This window comes from Podarcis tiliguerta (assembly GCF_965153285.1).
Source record: "Podarcis tiliguerta genome assembly, chromosome: 1".
NCBI classification, from domain to species: Eukaryota; Metazoa; Chordata; class Lepidosauria; order Squamata; family Lacertidae; genus Podarcis; species Podarcis tiliguerta.
Window position 1 is genome coordinate 27,664,646 of NC_139534.1, and position 17,208 is coordinate 27,681,853.

At 43.5% G+C, this 17,208-nt stretch overlaps 1 protein-coding gene across 5 annotated transcripts in view; it reads left to right on the forward strand.

The window, feature by feature from the left end:
• Nucleotides 1–17,208, forward strand: part of ABCB11 (ATP binding cassette subfamily B member 11) — a 77,281-nt gene that overhangs the window by 52,823 nt on the left and 7,250 nt on the right. For all 5 annotated transcript variants that reach the window (XM_083405647.1, XM_083405645.1, XM_083405646.1 and 2 more), the window contains 11 exons: nucleotides 554–757; nucleotides 1,995–2,165; nucleotides 3,849–4,050; nucleotides 4,790–4,853; nucleotides 5,503–5,638; nucleotides 5,779–5,943; nucleotides 10,923–11,027; nucleotides 11,133–11,294; nucleotides 13,527–13,730; nucleotides 15,622–15,863; nucleotides 16,165–16,321. In XM_083405647.1, the coding sequence (XP_083261773.1) occupies nucleotides 554–757; nucleotides 1,995–2,165; nucleotides 3,849–4,050; nucleotides 4,790–4,853; nucleotides 5,503–5,638; nucleotides 5,779–5,943; nucleotides 10,923–11,027; nucleotides 11,133–11,294; nucleotides 13,527–13,730; nucleotides 15,622–15,863; nucleotides 16,165–16,321 (1,812 nt within the window). The remainder of the gene's footprint in view (nucleotides 1–553; nucleotides 758–1,994; nucleotides 2,166–3,848; nucleotides 4,051–4,789; nucleotides 4,854–5,502; nucleotides 5,639–5,778; nucleotides 5,944–10,922; nucleotides 11,028–11,132; nucleotides 11,295–13,526; nucleotides 13,731–15,621; nucleotides 15,864–16,164; nucleotides 16,322–17,208) is intronic.

Genomic DNA, 17,208 nt, shown 5'->3' on the forward strand with positions numbered 1-17,208 from the left:
TGATTAGTAAATATAGCATATAAAACTGCATTGTATTAGGGAAATTGCATTTCAGAAATGTGTGTATTAAGCAATATTCATGCTAAAGAACTTTCATGGGTACTTTTTTTGTTTAAAAAAATCACGTAGTAGTGTGGAAATATGAAAACTGGGAGAAACCAAAATTGACAGATTCATCTACAGTGGTACCTCGCAATACGAATGCCTCGCAAGACGAAAAACTCGCAAGATGAAATAGTTTTTTGTTTTTTGAGTTGCTTCGCAAGACGAATTTCCCTATGGGCTTGCTTTGCAAGACGATAACGTCTTGCGCCTTTTTCTTAAAACCGTCAATGCATTCCTATGGGAAACCGTCAATGCATTTCCTATGGGAAACCGTGCTTCGCAAGACGAAAAATTCACAAGACGAAAAAACTCGCAGAACGAATTAATTTTGTCTTGCGAGGCACCACTGTATTCCTAGTGTAGAGTCTATTCCAATATCAAATATTGAGTGACTGAACAAGTGTATTATGACTATTTATCCTGCAAACAACTTGTTGTTGTTGTGTAGATTACTCTAGATGGACATGATATTCGCTCGCTTAATATTCAGTGGCTGCGCTCTTTGATTGGCATAGTTGAGCAGGAACCAGTCCTGTTTGCTACCACCATTGCAGAGAACATTCGCTATGGTCGGGAAGATGCCACTATGGAAGACATCATCAGAGCAACCAAACAAGCCAATGCCTACGACTTTATCATGGATCTGCCTGGGGTAAGGCAAGCTTCAGTTTACAATATTCAAAATCCTGATGTGACTGCATGCCTATCTAGCTTGTGACCTACAAAGCCATGCACAGCTCACCAGTCAGACATTGTGGTCTTCCAGAAGTGTTTATCTGTTTTTGCAGCCTCAGGCAGGCAATGAGAACAGAATGTTTATCACACCTTGGTGGGTTCTTATACATGGCTGGTGGTGGACAATTACTGTGTAGGTCTATCCGCAGTGTTCAAGACAATATGGACACTTGCCGTCTTCTACAGTGGCCACTATCTTCTGAAGTTTACTTGTGGTTCCTTCCTTCAAAGGAGAGAGAGAGAAAGTAGATTTTTTTGGTGATGCCAGTGTTTATTGGCTGCAATTCCAAGGTGTGTGCCTGAGCCACTCATGCACCTACTAGGAGTTTCTTGGGTAAATTGCTTCTCAGCAGACAATCCCCTGTTGGATTAAAACCATTATTGGTATTTCCTTTTCCTTTTTTCCTTTTCCTTTTCCTTTTCCTTTTCCCGGGTAATGAAGAGACCATAAAGTGATATTTAAATGTACATGGTTGTTCTCAGTAAGTTGACTGCTAGTAGAAGAAGGATAAGGACTTTCAATGGCTGTGTTCTCCACTGTCAAAGTTGCTGGGGAACACAAGTTGGGGGATGGAGGAGTGCTGTTGCATGTAGGTATTGGTTGTGGGCTTCCATAGGTACCTAGTTGGCCATTATGGCCAGGTGTTCTTCTCTTCAAAGATACATATAAGAGACTTGCTTCTTCAGGTGCCTTGATATTTTTGGGGTGGGTTAGGGTGTACAACACATGTCATTCTCAAACTTATTTTGACAATTTCGAGGGGACCTAGCCATATCTCCATGGCAGAGCACATGCTTTGATTGTGTAAGCTCCACCAAAAAGACCTTAGCTAGAAAGCCAGCTGAAATTTATTGTCTGAGATCCAGGACACTCAAAAAAGATAGATAGCACCCGGTTAGGTGGATCAGACTTCTATTCATGGTTCTGTTTCATGCAGAGAGGAATAGAAGCTTGTTTTATTTCCTTAACAAAGAATTGTGTGGATGATACCTGCTTCAGGATCACATGGGGGTTTCCTGCTAGACTAGAGAGATACATGAGCTCACACCGGCACTGGGAGCACAGACAGAGGGTGGGTGCAGCTCTCACCATTGAATAGGATCGAGGTAAAGACCTTTGTCACTGGTTTCATATTCCCATCCCACCGTTTTAGAAATTTGACACCCTAGTTGGAGAAGGTGGTGGTCAGATGAGTGGAGGCCAGAAGCAGCGGATTGCTATTGCTCGTGCTTTGGTTCGAAACCCCAAAATCCTGCTACTGGACATGGCTACATCAGCACTGGACAACAAAAGCGAAGCTACAGTGCAAGAGGCCCTTCATAAGGTTTGGCATATTTAATGAGTGGGCAGATGGGCAGGGGACAACAACAACAACAACAACAACAACAACAATTCAATATCATGGAGGTGGGGGTAGGAAACTTTTAAAAACACACACACCCTCTTAAGTATAATCTCCTTAATGGTAGAGATTAGTCTCTTCTCCCCTCCACAACTTTCTTTTTATAATAAGTTTACAAGATACAAAATTATGGTGAGGTGTGGTTAGGAGAGCTAATGTGACATAGTGATTATAGTGCCAGAGTAGGAGTGGGAATCCGATATTCAACCCTCACATTCAGGCAGTCACAATCTCTGATGTGAGGATGAGATCAGAGTGGGGAAGAGAAAGAGGAAAAGGGCAGGCTAAAATCCAGTTAGCAACAACAACGACAACAGTGCTATTCAGAGCTTTGCATTTGCTCCAATGCACAATTGGTGTTCTCTGGGTGTTCTTGAAATGAACGGAGAAGCCTTTAGGAGCAAGGCTGTGCTCTCTGGAACTTGTTGCGTGTTTCCATAAGAAAATCATTAGAGTGGATGTGAGGTTCTACAGCCTAGAACCTCACATCAACCCATTAACCAACAAACGTGCATGCAGTTTCCAGAATTGTTAGGCTTGTTAGCAGTGGAAACCTGGGGAGGGAGCAGTGCCAGATCAGAAGCTCGACCTGTGGTGGGGAAGAGTTTACCCCAAAGACTTTCCCAACACAGCTCTCAAAGAGCTGTTGGGAAGAGTCATGTTGGGGATTGACATGGAAGTGGTAGTGTTTCCTGTTCTGAATGGACCCATTGAAATCCATAGGCACGACTGACTGAAGTCCTTTGATCTCAGTGGGTCTGCTCTGAGTATGTCTTAATTAAATGAAACCCACAGCTTTTAAGCTTCCAACCTTTTGTACGCATTTATATGGGAGTAGATGAGTGTTCCAATACCAGAATTGCACAGCCAGGAAGCGCACAGGCACAAAGGGTGGGTTAAAAAAGCGGGGGGGGGGGGAGGATTGTTCAGTAAATAGCAGGCAATGCTGGAGATGGGAGATAGGCATGCTGCTCTTCAAACATTTGCTTGGAAATAAATATAAATATCAGTGCTGGCGTAAGACAGCTTGACGGGCACACACAGAACGTACAGATTTCTGTGTACCAGCATTCATGTCCCTCTTCCAAGCATCTCATAGGTACCTGGTTTGCAACTGTGAGTGGCCTTGATGGGCCATTAGTCTGATCCAATAGAGCTCTTTGCATGTCCTTACACCAGTTAGGCTTCATTCCATGCTCCGTGACCGGCCACACACCAGTGGCGTAGCGTGGGTTGTCAGCACCCGGGGCAAGGCAAGTAATTTGCGCCCCCCCCCGCTGCACTGTCCCCCCCCCAGATAGTCCCTCACTCTCTCTCCGCACCGCACCGCACGCCTGGCACCCTCCCCTCCACAGTGGGCGGCGACCCGGCGGCTCGGATCGGATTCGCACAGCCAGCACTGCAGTGAGAGAGAGTGAGTGAGCCAGGTAGGGGCAGAGAGCTGCGAATGCGAGCGCGCCCCCCAGATGTTGCACCCGGTGCGGCCGGCCCCCCCTGCACCCCCCACGCTATGCCACTGCCACACACACAAAAGCAAAGAGACCAAAGCCTACCTGTTTTACTCATCTGTTTGCTTCACCGATATCTCCCCCCCCATTGCTTTAGGCTCGCGTTGGGCGCACGGCCATCTCCATTGCTCACCGCTTGTCCTCAATCAGAACCGCTGATGTCATAATTGGCTTTGAGCATGGAAGAGCAGTGGAAAGGGGGAAACACGAGGAGCTGATGGAACGGAAAGGGGTTTATTTCACACTGGTAACTTTGCAAAGCCAAGGGGACAAGGCACTCACTGACACGTCGGTGCAAAGCAAGTACCTTATTCTGCGTTTCTGAAAACGAGGTCAAGGTTTACTAACTCAAGGAATTAATTTCCTTTTCTGTACTAACACAACTATTTCCCTATGGTCCCATGAAAAATCAGTCCTACACATAGGTACAAAACAAGCTGTGCCTTATTCCAGGGTTAGATTATTTGTGCATCTATCTCTGGGTCACTGATGCACCTCTCTCTCTTTGTGTGTCGAGGTCCCCAGGGCCACCCCAATAACTCACACATCACACAGATAGTGTGATAGTTTGGGGGGGGGGCAAAGGGACATTGACCCCTAGGAGTTGGCTCCTATGTCTGCTCGCTTCTATTCTTAGTGTGGCAGCTGCTCAAGACCTTTCATGTGCTAGTGGTCTGTGCTTTGTACATGCAAAGAGCATTGTTCTTCATAGCTTCCTTTTGCAAATTCAGTGATTGCCATACAGCTCAACATGGGGTCATGGGACCATGTGTGGACAACTGATGGGCTGCTAAAGGAGCACATCCAGGACCCTTAAAAAGCTGCTCTGCCAAAGAAGTGTACTTTAAGTTAAGCTCACGCTTTTTTTGAACTAAAGAGAATTGCTGTGCTTCAGGTAGAATATTTAGCAAACCACCATGAAGCAAAAACTTTCAGCTTGTAACGGGTTTGCTTTATACACTGTAAACACATACCAAAATATAAGAATGGAATGGATGATCTCACTTTCTGATAGGCTTCTTTGGCTTTGTTTTACAGCAGCCGAACCAAATCTTGAGAAAATGCAGTCTTTCGTCAGGGGAAGTTATCGGGACAGCTTGAGGTAAGCCTTTCAGTGGGGGACAAAACACAACACAATGCAGCATTGTAACAGCACGTTCCTGTTTTGCTTCAGGTGAGGAAAAAGGATGTAGCACCCCTAGACATATGATGATGATGATGATGATAATGATAATGATGATTTATTATTTATACCCCGCCCATCTGGCTGAGTTTCCCCAGCCACTCTGGGCGGCTCTCAATCGACAGGCTCCCAATATGACAGGCAGCAACCAGTTTCTTTTGGAGTTTGACCTGGCAGTTTTATTTTTTTTAATGAGAATCAGCCCACCATTGAGAATGGGTATTCTTTGAACTGGCAAAGGGACAGGAGCAGAAGGCTTGTTAATTAATAATAGTTGATTGATTGATTGATTGATTGATTGATTTTTAAGTTTTGTGCAAACAAATCGGGATGAAGGCTTAATACTGTGAATAGGTTTGTCTGGGGGAGCCCTTATTTGGAAGTTTCCCCTTTGAACTCAGTGGGACTTACTTCTGAGCAAACATGTCAAGCTTTGTGCCATAAATCTCAGGATATAGGTATAGTAAGTATTTCCGTAAACTATGGTCGTGATAAGTAATAACGCTAGATGCAAACTCCTTAAACTGCTGTTCCTAAGACTTCACCTTTTCTCTTTATTCTTTCATAGAGCTTCCCTTCGACAGCGTTCCAGATCTCAGTTGTCAAATATAGTACCGGACCACCCAATGTCAGTTGCCCAGAACCATTCGGAGCATATCTATAGCACCGGGCAGTATGAAGAAGATGGCAGTCCATTTAAGAAGGTCATTATTTGACAAAAACATCCATTTTGTTTCCTTTCTCTGGTCCTCTTGAAAAGCTCGCTGTATAACCCTTCCTCGAAGTTTCTACAGGGCAGCACGGAAAGAAGAATATCAACATATTTGCCCGTTTTCTCTTTTAGGAGCCAACGGCTGTAAAAGTGGAAGAAGTGAAGCCTGCTAATGTTACCAGAATTCTGAAATACAATGCTCCTGAATGGCCCTACATGCTGATTGGATCCCTTGGAGCAGGCTTCAACGGGGCAGTCAACCCACTCTATGCCTTGCTTTTCAGTCAGATTCTTGGAGTAGGTCATGACCAATTTCCTCCTTCTTGTATTGAATATGGTTTTTCACTACCCTTGTATTATGCAGGACAACTGCGTGCCAACAGTGTGCCATTTCCAATATTTTGGCTTGCTGTTTTTAGTAGTTTTTGAACATTCGTGGTCATTTGCCCAATTCCCATGCAGAACACCAGGTTGGGGGAGGGGGCTGTTGACAATTGGCTCTCCCAGCAGACCCCAAGGACCGGGCAGCTGCATTCCAGAATCTTGAGGTTCATAGGCTTCTGGGGGTGCTCTGGAATTCATTGGTGGTGGTGTGGAGAGGTCTATCTTGGGAAGGAGGGTCTTCTGTTACAATGACAGGCCCACCAACAGTTTTGTAAACTGTTGGAGAATGTATGATTGAAACTTGTGGGTTGAGTCAGTTGCAAAAAAAGACATGACTGTTTCCTCAAAAGACCCATAAACACCAGTACTCTGGAGATGAGCAGGGGGTTTGGGGTCTTGCATTAAGAGCCAGTTTCATGCATTCTAGGAGGGGGACATATTTCCATATGATAAAGGAGACATTTCAGATCTCCAAAGGGTTTCATTTTTCTTTCTACTTTAAAGCAGTTATTTGAGCAGCAGCACTGGGGGGGGGGGGGTCCAGCCTTGTCTTCCATACATTTCTCGATTGAAATTAAACACACACACACACACACACACACACACACACACTCACACTCATCCTGCAACTGGCCCTGCTGGGAGTGGAGAGGGGGAGACAGGCATAATTCAGGTACCTCTCTTCCCCCATACCTCAGTACTGTTAATTTGATTAAGTTTGGAGCATCCCTCCACCTCACACCAATGGCTACTTTCAAGAGAAACAAGTAGAAGACTCTGAGTCTTGTTTGTTTGGCAAATTCCCCTGAGTTCACAGAGACATCTCCCCATAAAACAGTGCATTGGACTGCAACCTTAAATCTGAAAAGAGAAGAATGATTATATGCCCTCTTCCCCTTGATAAATTGTCCCATTCCATGGCATCCTAGTAATCATAAATAGCTCAGTCATTAGAGCATGAAACTCTTAATCTCAGGGTCCTGGGTTCGAGTCTTACATTAGGTGAAAGATTCCTGTATTGCCAGGGGTTGGGCTAGATAGCCCTCATGCTCCCTTCCAACTCTACAATTCTATGATTCTATAAAGAAGTGAGCAATATAATAAGGGTCTGCTTTTCTACATTTACAATATTCCAGAAAATACTTTATCCCTTTTCTACCTGACTGAAGTATGGAGGCATTTTATTATTAGACAGTAAACTCACAGACACAATAGCCAGTGCTGGTGGTGAATTAAATTCACCGGCACTAAAGCCACAAAGGCTTTGAACAACCCCTTTGCGTGGTTTTATCAAAACAACAAAACAGGCATGCTGACAGACTCCCATGCAGGCATTATATGCTTTTAGAAAGCAAATGCATATATTGCTCCCTTTTCGCACCGTGCATTTTATAGTCACTTAAACTCAACGTTGCTCGACTTTGGGCAGCAGTATTGGTTGAAAGTTAATGCGAAGACAGCCATAATTTATTCCACTGCTCTGTTTTTTTGTGAACAAAGCATCTCCTTTTGGGAGTCAGCTAATCCCATTTCCTAGAAAAATGAAGCACATTGGCCATCTGCAGAACACCTGTGGCAGGGGTGCCCCGCCGCCATCATTGCCACTGCAGAAGCAATAAGCAGCTGTGGTTTCTGGGATCTTATAGCTCTCTTGTGAGATCTTGACAGAACCAGGAAACCACACACTGAGCAGCCCTGGCGAGCGAGGATTTGGTGGAGGGGTAGTGGATGGCACCTTCCTGTTTCACCTTAGGTAGCAAAATGGAACACGCTCCCTCTGCCAATTGAGAGCCAGTGTGGTGTAGTGGTTAAGAGCAGTGGACTTGTAATCTGGGGAACCGGGTTCGTGTCTTTGCTCCTCCACATGCAGCTGCTGGGTGACCTTGGGCCAGTCACACTTCTCCGAAGTCTCTCAGCCTCACTCACCTCACAGAGTGTTTGTTGTGGGGGGGGGAGGGAAAGGAGATTGTTAGCTGCTTTGAGGCTCCTTAAGGGGAGTGAAAGGCGGGATATCAAGTCTAAACACCTCAACTAGCCCAGCATTCTGTTTTCATAGATGCCTATTGGGAAGGACACCCACAGGATTTGAGTGCAATAGATAACTACTTGTGGTTCACAATCACGGGCATCCAGAGCATACTGCCTCTAACAATGGGGCCAGAACTTGTGTCCTGATCCATCTACTTGCTACAGACACAAGGGATGGATCTACACACAGGGGGGAAATGCTATAAATAAGTCAGAAATTAAATCTTTATAACAAAAGAAAAAAAAGCTATGGAAAATTGCTTAGAATCCCCCACCCCACCCCTTCTCTGGCTCAATCTGGTGCTGCATATTTATAATGCATTTAGAACGCTGTTTCTTGACTAGTAGCTGAGTCCAAGGTTTCCTCTACCTATAATGTTTAGCTCCAAGGCAGATCCCTTCTTTTTAAGGGGGCAAACTTGAAGACTAGAATCCAGCTGGTGTGGGAATTGCTTCTGCTCAACTTAGTTTTTATTAAAGGATTTTCATAGTTGACAAGGGTACATACAGTCTCTGTTTGCTTCTTCTAATCAGTTTGGAGTACGTAGTTACAGATTAGTTGACTTACTAAGATTTGCCCTGCATAGACAAACATCAAATGGGAACACAAGCACGTGTTTCATGACCTGGCGATAGTGTAAAAGTTAGTTAGCAAGTCTGGAAGATCAAACTTCAGAGATCAGCATTTATAGCTTGAGAGCAATTGCTTTAAAAGTTAGTGTTTAAGTCTGTTGTTGTCAACATGCCTGTGAACTGGTGGCTCAAAAAACTTGTCCGAAAGACATGGGGGGTGGGGAGGGATGGATTTAATGAGCATAAAGAATGACCCCTCTTTGAGCGCTCATACTTTTTCCTATTGGCTACTTTTCCCATTCTGCCAAAGATAACAGGTAGCTTGTTGACCTCTAAAACAAATGTCCCAAAGAGTTAACAAACAGGATCTATTGCCTCCCTTGAAGGCACACTGATTATAGTGTCTCTTAATGACACGGATGTGGGGCATGTTTATAAGAAAGCAGAAAACTTCCTGTTTTTCCATTTGAGTTTTCACACACACACACATTTAGTTTTACATTTCCCAGTGAGCATGTGATTGCAGCTGACTTTATGAGGATTAGGGGAACATTTTAAATAAATGCTTACCAAAAAAGAGGTAGTGGGAATTGCTGAGCCTTCTGCTCCTTCTCTGAAGACTTATTAGCAGATTGAAGGGCTTTTAAAACCTGACTTTTTCAAAGACTCGCTACTTGCCAGTGTTCTCCTCTGGTTATTAGTCCTTTATGCCTCTTAAAAGCTGCATGGAAGATTTTTGTGTGGTTTCCCCCCCCCCCCCACGTCAGTGATTTGTTTGTACTTCAGTTGGGTCCAAGTTCTATGGTTTCTTGGTGCGGATTAATCCTTTGTTTTTGAAACCCAGGTATTAAACATAGTGCCATCAGTTATGAATAGCGCACACACCATTTAAATGGGATACTTCCCTGCAGCAAATACTGAAACACAGTTTAATTTGCTGGCCTGGTATTCTCAACACTTCCTTTTTCTTAATGGTTTCAATAGTGTTTTATTATGATTATGCTATTTTTCGCCTCGAACTACATCAAGAAAAGTAGGATAATTATTCTATATGAAACAAATACATTTCATTTTTAAAAAATAAATTTTATGAAAGCGTATAGAAAAAAATACAAAATTTTATACATTTCCCCATTTTTTTACCAAACCAAGACTTTTATAGAGATAGAATAAAAACACAGAAATATGGGGGGGGGGGGAGATAGAGAAGGAAAAAGAAAGAAAAAACAGAAAAGAGGTTAAGAGAAAGATAGAAAAACAATATTCACGAAAAACAATATTCCACTATAGTAGAATCAAATACATTTCAGATTAGAGAGAATAGCTTCTCCTCCTGACAGATTTAAGGCCTGGCACCTCTTTATTTTTTTAGTACCAAGCTGTACTTAGGTAGAGGAAACGTCCCTTATAAAAAAAATATCTATAGCTTATTGTTTACATTTGGGGAAATTCAATCGTAGCACCATTTAAATCAATAAACCTCCACTGATGTGAGGCTATGGTCAAGCTGTCCTTTAAGAAGTGCTGTAAGGTAAAGGTAAAGGACCCCTGCCCATACGGGCCAGTCTTGACAGACTCTAGGGTTGTGCGCCCATCTCACTCAAAGAGGCCGGGGGCCAGCGCTGTCCAAAGACACTTCTGGGTCACGTGGCCAGCGTGACATCGCTGCCCTGGCAAGCCAGAGCTGCACATGGAATCGCTGTTTACCTTCCCGCTAGTAAGCGGTCCCTATTTATCTACTTGCACCCGAGAGTGCTTTCGAACTGCTAGGTTGGCAGGCGCTGGGACCGAACAACGGGAGCGCACCCCGCCGCGGGGATTCAAACCGCCGACCTTTTGATCGGCAAGCCCTAGGCGCTGAGGCTTTAACCCACAGCACCACCCGCGTCCCTGATAAGAAGTGCTGTACTAGGGGGCAAAATTTGCTTGCAGCACTCCATTGAAATCTCACACGAGCAATACTCAAGGCAACTGTAAAACCAAAATGGGCTAAATCAGGGGTACCCAATACAATGACCCCCTACAACTCACAACAGCCATGGCCACTGGCCATGCAGGCTGTAAGTTGGAATCCAATAACATCTGCAGGCTACCCATGGGCTAGATTGCATGATCCTATGATTTCCAATATCATTGCAATCATGTGACATGAATTCTGAAGTAGAGACTCTCAATTCACTGCTTAGAGATGATTATAATGAAGCCGTGTATAAATTGCCTAAATAGATAATAAAATTATACTGTTTTAGTTGGCACTTAATATTATGGCCCTTTCTTTTCTTTCCCAAAAGACCTTTTCTATCCTGGATGAAGAAGAACAAAGATTACAGATCAACGGCATCTGCCTGCTCTTTGTATTGGTTGGAGTGATATCCTTTTTTACACAGTTTTTACAGGTAAATGACCATTAAGATTGGCTCTTCCGTTGCTTTTCTTTTCTCGTTTTTAGGTGCCTTGTGGCTGGCATGTCTAGACTTACACATTCTTTAAATGCATTTCAGGGATATACATTTGCAAAGTCCGGTGAGCTGCTTACAAGACGGCTAAGGAAGGTTGGCTTCGAGGCCATGCTAGGTGAAGAAATTGGTTGGTTTGATGACCACAGGAACAGCCCAGGGGCTTTGACCACAAGACTAGCAACTGATGCCTCTCAGGTTCAAGGGGTAAGAGATTTTATATAAAAGTAGCTAACGCACTTCAGATACTGCCACATCAGCTGGGCATCCACTCAATGAAATTGAGACAAGATAATTATTGTCATGGGTTTATTGGATAAAGCATGTTCTTCTTCATGGAGAGCACATGTTGCGGTGGGGTCTAGCAAGGTGGGGTCTTGGTTGCTGGGTGGGACAATTTGGATGGCCATGACTGTGATTGGGCTATTTTGGGTTGTAGGGGAGATTTTGATGTTACCATTTAGTGAGTTGGCCCAAAGGTTAGATATTCTCTGCATGCAGCATGGTGCGGCCTCTTTTGCTGTGTGCATCGGATTGCCTGCCCACCCTCCCTAATTTAGGGCTGTTGCGTTTGACCTTGCTATGCCTGTCATGGGGTCGTCTGCTTTTGGGGCAGGGGCCTGGCAGAAATTTTGTCCATTTGGCAGATTGGCTGGTGTCATTTGGTTTTTGCCTACTGCATAGCAAATTGTCACAACTTGTAAGGTTGCGATTAGGCATTGGTTAAAATTTGGTTAGTGGAGGGGTAAGGGTTGGCTGTGCCTGGCCCTCCAATGCTGCTGCTGCATGGGAATTCCGTTAAAGGAATCCAGGGGCTCACCATGCTTTTGTCTGAATCCCTGGCAAGGGGCTTGGGCCACACAAGTCCCTGGGAGCATGCGGGGAGGGGTGAGGGTGTGGTGCCCAGCCCCATTCTCTCCCCAAAATGTTTTCCCTTACTGACTTTCGCAGGTTTCCAGAAGTCAGTTCTGTCCCGGGGCGGGGGACAAATAGTCGTAACCCGTGTCTAAGCAACCACTCACATTATGTATTTCAAGAAAGTTGTGGCCAAAAATTATGCCAAAAACCTTAAATAAAAAATTCTGTGTGAATTGTGATTTATTTAGGGGGTGGCTTGGGGACCTCGACACGCAAACATGCCTCTGAAACTCCATAGAAATGAAAGCTGCTGGTAAGGTGATTTTAAGGAGAAAAAATGGCTGTTTCACACCTTAAATTTTTTTTTTACACTGGAGCATCTTTTAGCATTCAACTTTCAGCCAAAACTATAAGGCCTAGTTCTCACTGAAATGATAAAGCTGTGTCTCAGTTGTACCATTTCGTTCCCAAGCGCAGGCTTACATGATGGAATGATTCTTCACAGATTAAATTCAAAGATTCCTACACAAAAAACCAAGCACATCAAGGAACAGTCTAGGACTCTTCCCCCTAATGTTCAATTTCCCATGTACAGAGGCGATGGGGGTGTAAAGCTGTTCCCTCATTTGAGCCCCCACCTGCAGTCTGAAGTGGTTGAGATAGAGGCCTAAACGAGAGGAGCAGACAGCATAAATGGGAATTCCTTTCAAATCCATAATTCACACTTTGGACCCAACTTGTCTTCCCATATGCCACTTCTTGGAAGGTTGCTACAAACTGGGGGAAATGAACAGAGCACATTGCAGCCACGAGGGTGGCTTAGCCATTTCAGACCCTCTCCATGAGTGTGTTGCTGATGGGCCTGTTTTCACAATTAGGAGTGCCAAAGGCTTTCCAGTAACATAGGCAGGAAAAAGAGGTGCCTTGGCAACACATCCTTGCTTAGTCTCTTTGTTCCTGAAGGTGGGTCTAGAACACTTCAGGGAAATAGATTTCGGATAAAATTTTCTGGAGAAACTTTGTAATGGAAAGAGCTGTTTGGCAGTGGGACAGACTGCCTCAGACTGCCTTCATTGGAGGTGTTTCAACATCCTGGTTACAGCCTGGTTACAGGGAACCAGGCAGAGGGCCTTCTTGGTAGTGGCACCCGCCCTGTGGAACGCCCTCCCACCAGATGTCAAAGAGAAAAACAACTACCAGACTTTTAGGGAAGCTTTTAATGTTTAATAGGTTATTGTATTTTAATATTCTGTTGGAAGCCACCCAGAGTGGCTTGGGAAACCCAGCCAGATGGGCGGGGTATAAATAATATATTATTATTATTGATATTATTATCTGAATGGCTATCTATCAGAGAGGCTGCACTGCAGATCCTGCACAGAGAAGGTGGCTGTGCAACTGATTACCTCCAAAATCCCTTCTAACTCTTTGCTTCTCCTTGGCAATAGGAGCTGGAAATTAAACAATAGCTCTCCTTCCTTCACAGCTTTGAGGTAGCAAAAAATTCCCAGTGCTTAATGTGGGAGAGTGTGTTGGTGATCTTTTTTCTTTCTTTCCTTTTCCCCTTTTGCTTGTTTTAAGGCAACTGGCAGCCAGATCGGAATGATTGTGAACTCTGTCACCAACATTGGGGTGGCCATTGTTATTGCTTTCCTCTTCAGTTGGAAGCTCAGCTTGGTCATCATCTGCTTCTTGCCATTCCTGGCTTTATCTGGTGTGGTGCAGTCTCAGATGCTAACAGGGTTTGCCTCTCAGGACAAAGAAGCATTGGAAGCAACTGGGAAGGTAATGTTTAAAACAACTACAAAAAAGCACATCATTTAAGATTAAATGAGATGGTGAGTAACAATGCAATCATCCAGTGTTGTCAATGATAACAGGCATTTTGGGCCTGGCATAGTCATGTAGGGTTGAAATGTCCGCCCCCCCCCCGCCCCCCGCTACTTGTCAAGCAGTATTTTAAAGTCTCTATTCCTTGGAAGCCTGATTTTTCTTCTCAGAAGGGCAGTGTGAGGGTAAATAAAGTGTTTAGCTTCTGGTTGCAACTGGTTGGATAGAGTTGAAAGACACATTTGGCATTGCATATATGGGCATCCAAATCACAAAGGGGTGTGTGCTTTAAGTGGGCCTTGGCATGTACTGGCAGCCAGTGTAGCTGGTACACAATCGATCTTACATATTTCCTTAGCCTCCACAAGCAACTTCAGTTTGCACCAGCTGAGGCTTCTGAACTGTCTGCAAAAGGCAGCCCTGTGTAGAGTGGTTACAGTAGTCTAATCTGGATGTAACCAGGACTACGTCTGCAGGGATGCAGCCAGAGAATCAGCCAAAGCTGCTAAAAGTTTGATAATAAGACTGAAAGCAACAGTATAGCTACGCAGAACAAATGACATAAAAGCATACAACGAGAGAACGGTGTCTGTCCACAGCTGTTACCAGCAACTTAAGAATGTGATAAGGAATAGGAGCAGAACAAGCTAAGACAAGCCATTTGTTTGTTTAGCTCTATTGTCAATGTGTACTTAAGATGCTTATGTAGACAGCATCACCCTCGCCCAGATATGAGATCCCATGCCAGGAATTGTTTCTTGCCCAATATTGGAAAAGTCACCAGTACAGTAAAAAACAATTATTAGATTAGGAAACCTGGGGTCAGGCCTTGGTCAGATTCTGAAATTAGCTGCAGTAAGAGGGCCAGAAGGCAAGAACATGGGCAAATATATGCTAGTAGTCAGGTTCCAATGGTAGCAGCCAAGGATCAGAGAGACAGAATTTAAGGATATGATCAAAGACAGGGCCAGAGGTGGAGCACATGGTCAAAAGCAAAGTAAGTCTGTGTGGCTATTCAATGAGGCAAGTTCCTCAGGCTGAGGAGCTGATTTGGGTATGAGGGCCTAGAGTGTCTCCATTGGCCTGACCTTGGTAAGTTCAACTGAATCAGTTCAAAACTAGAGATTCTTAGTAAACTGGTGTGGAAACCAAACTTACACTTTAAAACTATAGATAGACAGACAAATGATGATAGAGATAGATAGATAGATAGATAGATAGATAGATAGATAGATAGATGATAGATAGATAGATGATAGATAGATAGATAGATAGATAGATAGATAGATAGATGATAGATAGATAATAGGTAGGCAGGTAGGTAGGTAGGTAGGCGATAGATGAAAGATAGATAGATGATAGATTAGATAGATAGATAGATAGATAGATAGATGATAGATAGAGATAGATAGATAGATAGATAGATAGATAGATGATAGATTAGATAGATAGATAGATGATAGATAGATAGATGATAGATGATAGATGATAGATGATAGATAGATAGATAGATAGATAGATAGATATAGATGATAGATGATAGATAGATAGATGATGATGATAGATAGATGATAGATAGATAGATAGATAGATAGATGATAGATAGATAGATAGATGATAGATAGATGATAGATGATAGATAGATAGATAGATAGATAGATAGATGATAGATAGATAGATAGATAGATAGATAGATAGATAGATAGATAGATAGATAGATGATATAGATAGATAGATGATAGATAGATATAGAGATACAGCAGCTCACCAGATGTATGGCCCATATCTCTCACACTGACATCTAACAGATCTTTGCTACTCCTCCATTTCTTTTTCTTTTCAACAGATTTCCAATGAAGCACTTGCAAACATCAGGACTGTCGCAGGAATTGGGAAGGAGAAAAAATTTATTGAAGCATATGAGAAAGAGCTGGAGGTCCCTTACAGAGCAGCAGTCAAAAAAGCAAATGTTTATGGATTCTGCTTTGGTTTTGCACAGAGTATTCTGTTTATAGCCAATTCGGTCTCCTATCGGTATGGAGGATTTTTAGTTGACAAGGAAGGACTTCACTACAGCTATGTGTTTAGGTAAAGGAACAGAAACACACCCACACAAATTATCTTTCCCAAATAGAACCTGTTAGTTGATCGTGCATTCTCAACAGACACATTTGTGGGCATGATAAAACTGAATGACAACTCAATGTTAAGAGACAGTATATCTCTGGATATATAAATTATTGGAGACCAACCATGGGGAGGGGGGAGGCTGTTGCCTTCCAGCCTTGCTTGACATAGTTGGCAGGCCACTGATGGAAACAGAATAGTAGACCTTGAGCTCTTCTTCCTAAGTATCATGTAAGCTGACGTCTTTCCTTCTTGATTTCAGGGTGATTTCTGCTATTGTGACCAGTGGAACTGCATTAGGAAGAGCATCCTCCTATACGCCAAATTATGCCAAAGCAAAAATAGCCGCAGCTCGCTTTTTTCAGCTGGTGGATCGTGCTCCCCAAATCAGTGTTTACAGTGATGCTGGAGAAAAATGGGTAAGAGCAGAAATTCATGTTATTAGAATCACATAATTGTAGCATCCGAAGGTCATCCAGTTCAATCTTCTGTACTGGAGCAAAGAAGATTATAGTGTGTCAAGAACATAAAATTAGAGCAATACGAGGTCCGCTGATACCTTGAGGGCACAGAGTATGTTTGATTAAAGAAAACCACATTGGCTTGAACAAATAATACGTGCCCAGGGTAAGGCAATTTGGGGTCAATTGTAGTTTGAATAAAGTTAGTGCACATACCCCAGGCACCATGAATGTGGCCCAACTTTTCATTGTGCTCTCAGCTTTAGAAGAAGGAATTCTTTAAGTGATGATTCCTGGTAACTCATCTGATAAATTTCTCCCCGTCTCAAGATTTATATGCTCTTTGTCCCTCCAATCTTAGCTCCTTGTTAAGTCCTCCCAACATACTATTGTTCTTGCAGTCTTCTGTGAGCACTGATGTTCTGAAAGTTAGACATTTCTAAGGTCCTCAAGGCACCTTGTGAAAAATAGGCGGTGTGATTAAAACTGATTAGAAACTAAACCAACAACATAAAAAAACCAGAATTAAAAAACAAACAACCAGATGGTAGCGACTAAGGAGGAATAATATCGTCAAACCTCCTGGTTTAACAGGCAGCAATTGTGGGTTTCCTTTTTCTTTGTCTGCAAAAAATGTGGTCTGTTAGGAAATCTTTCCTAGGAAGAAGGGGAAGCAGCTGTGCTTTGAGGACCCTTGTGAACCCAGTGCCAGCATAGCCATGTACCTGCTATAGCACTGGCATGGGGGGGAGGGCTGAGACACAGTGGCCATCGCAGAGCATTTGCTTTGAATGCAGAAGGTCCCCAGTTCATTTCCTTCCATTCTCTGGGTATGTACCCTGTCT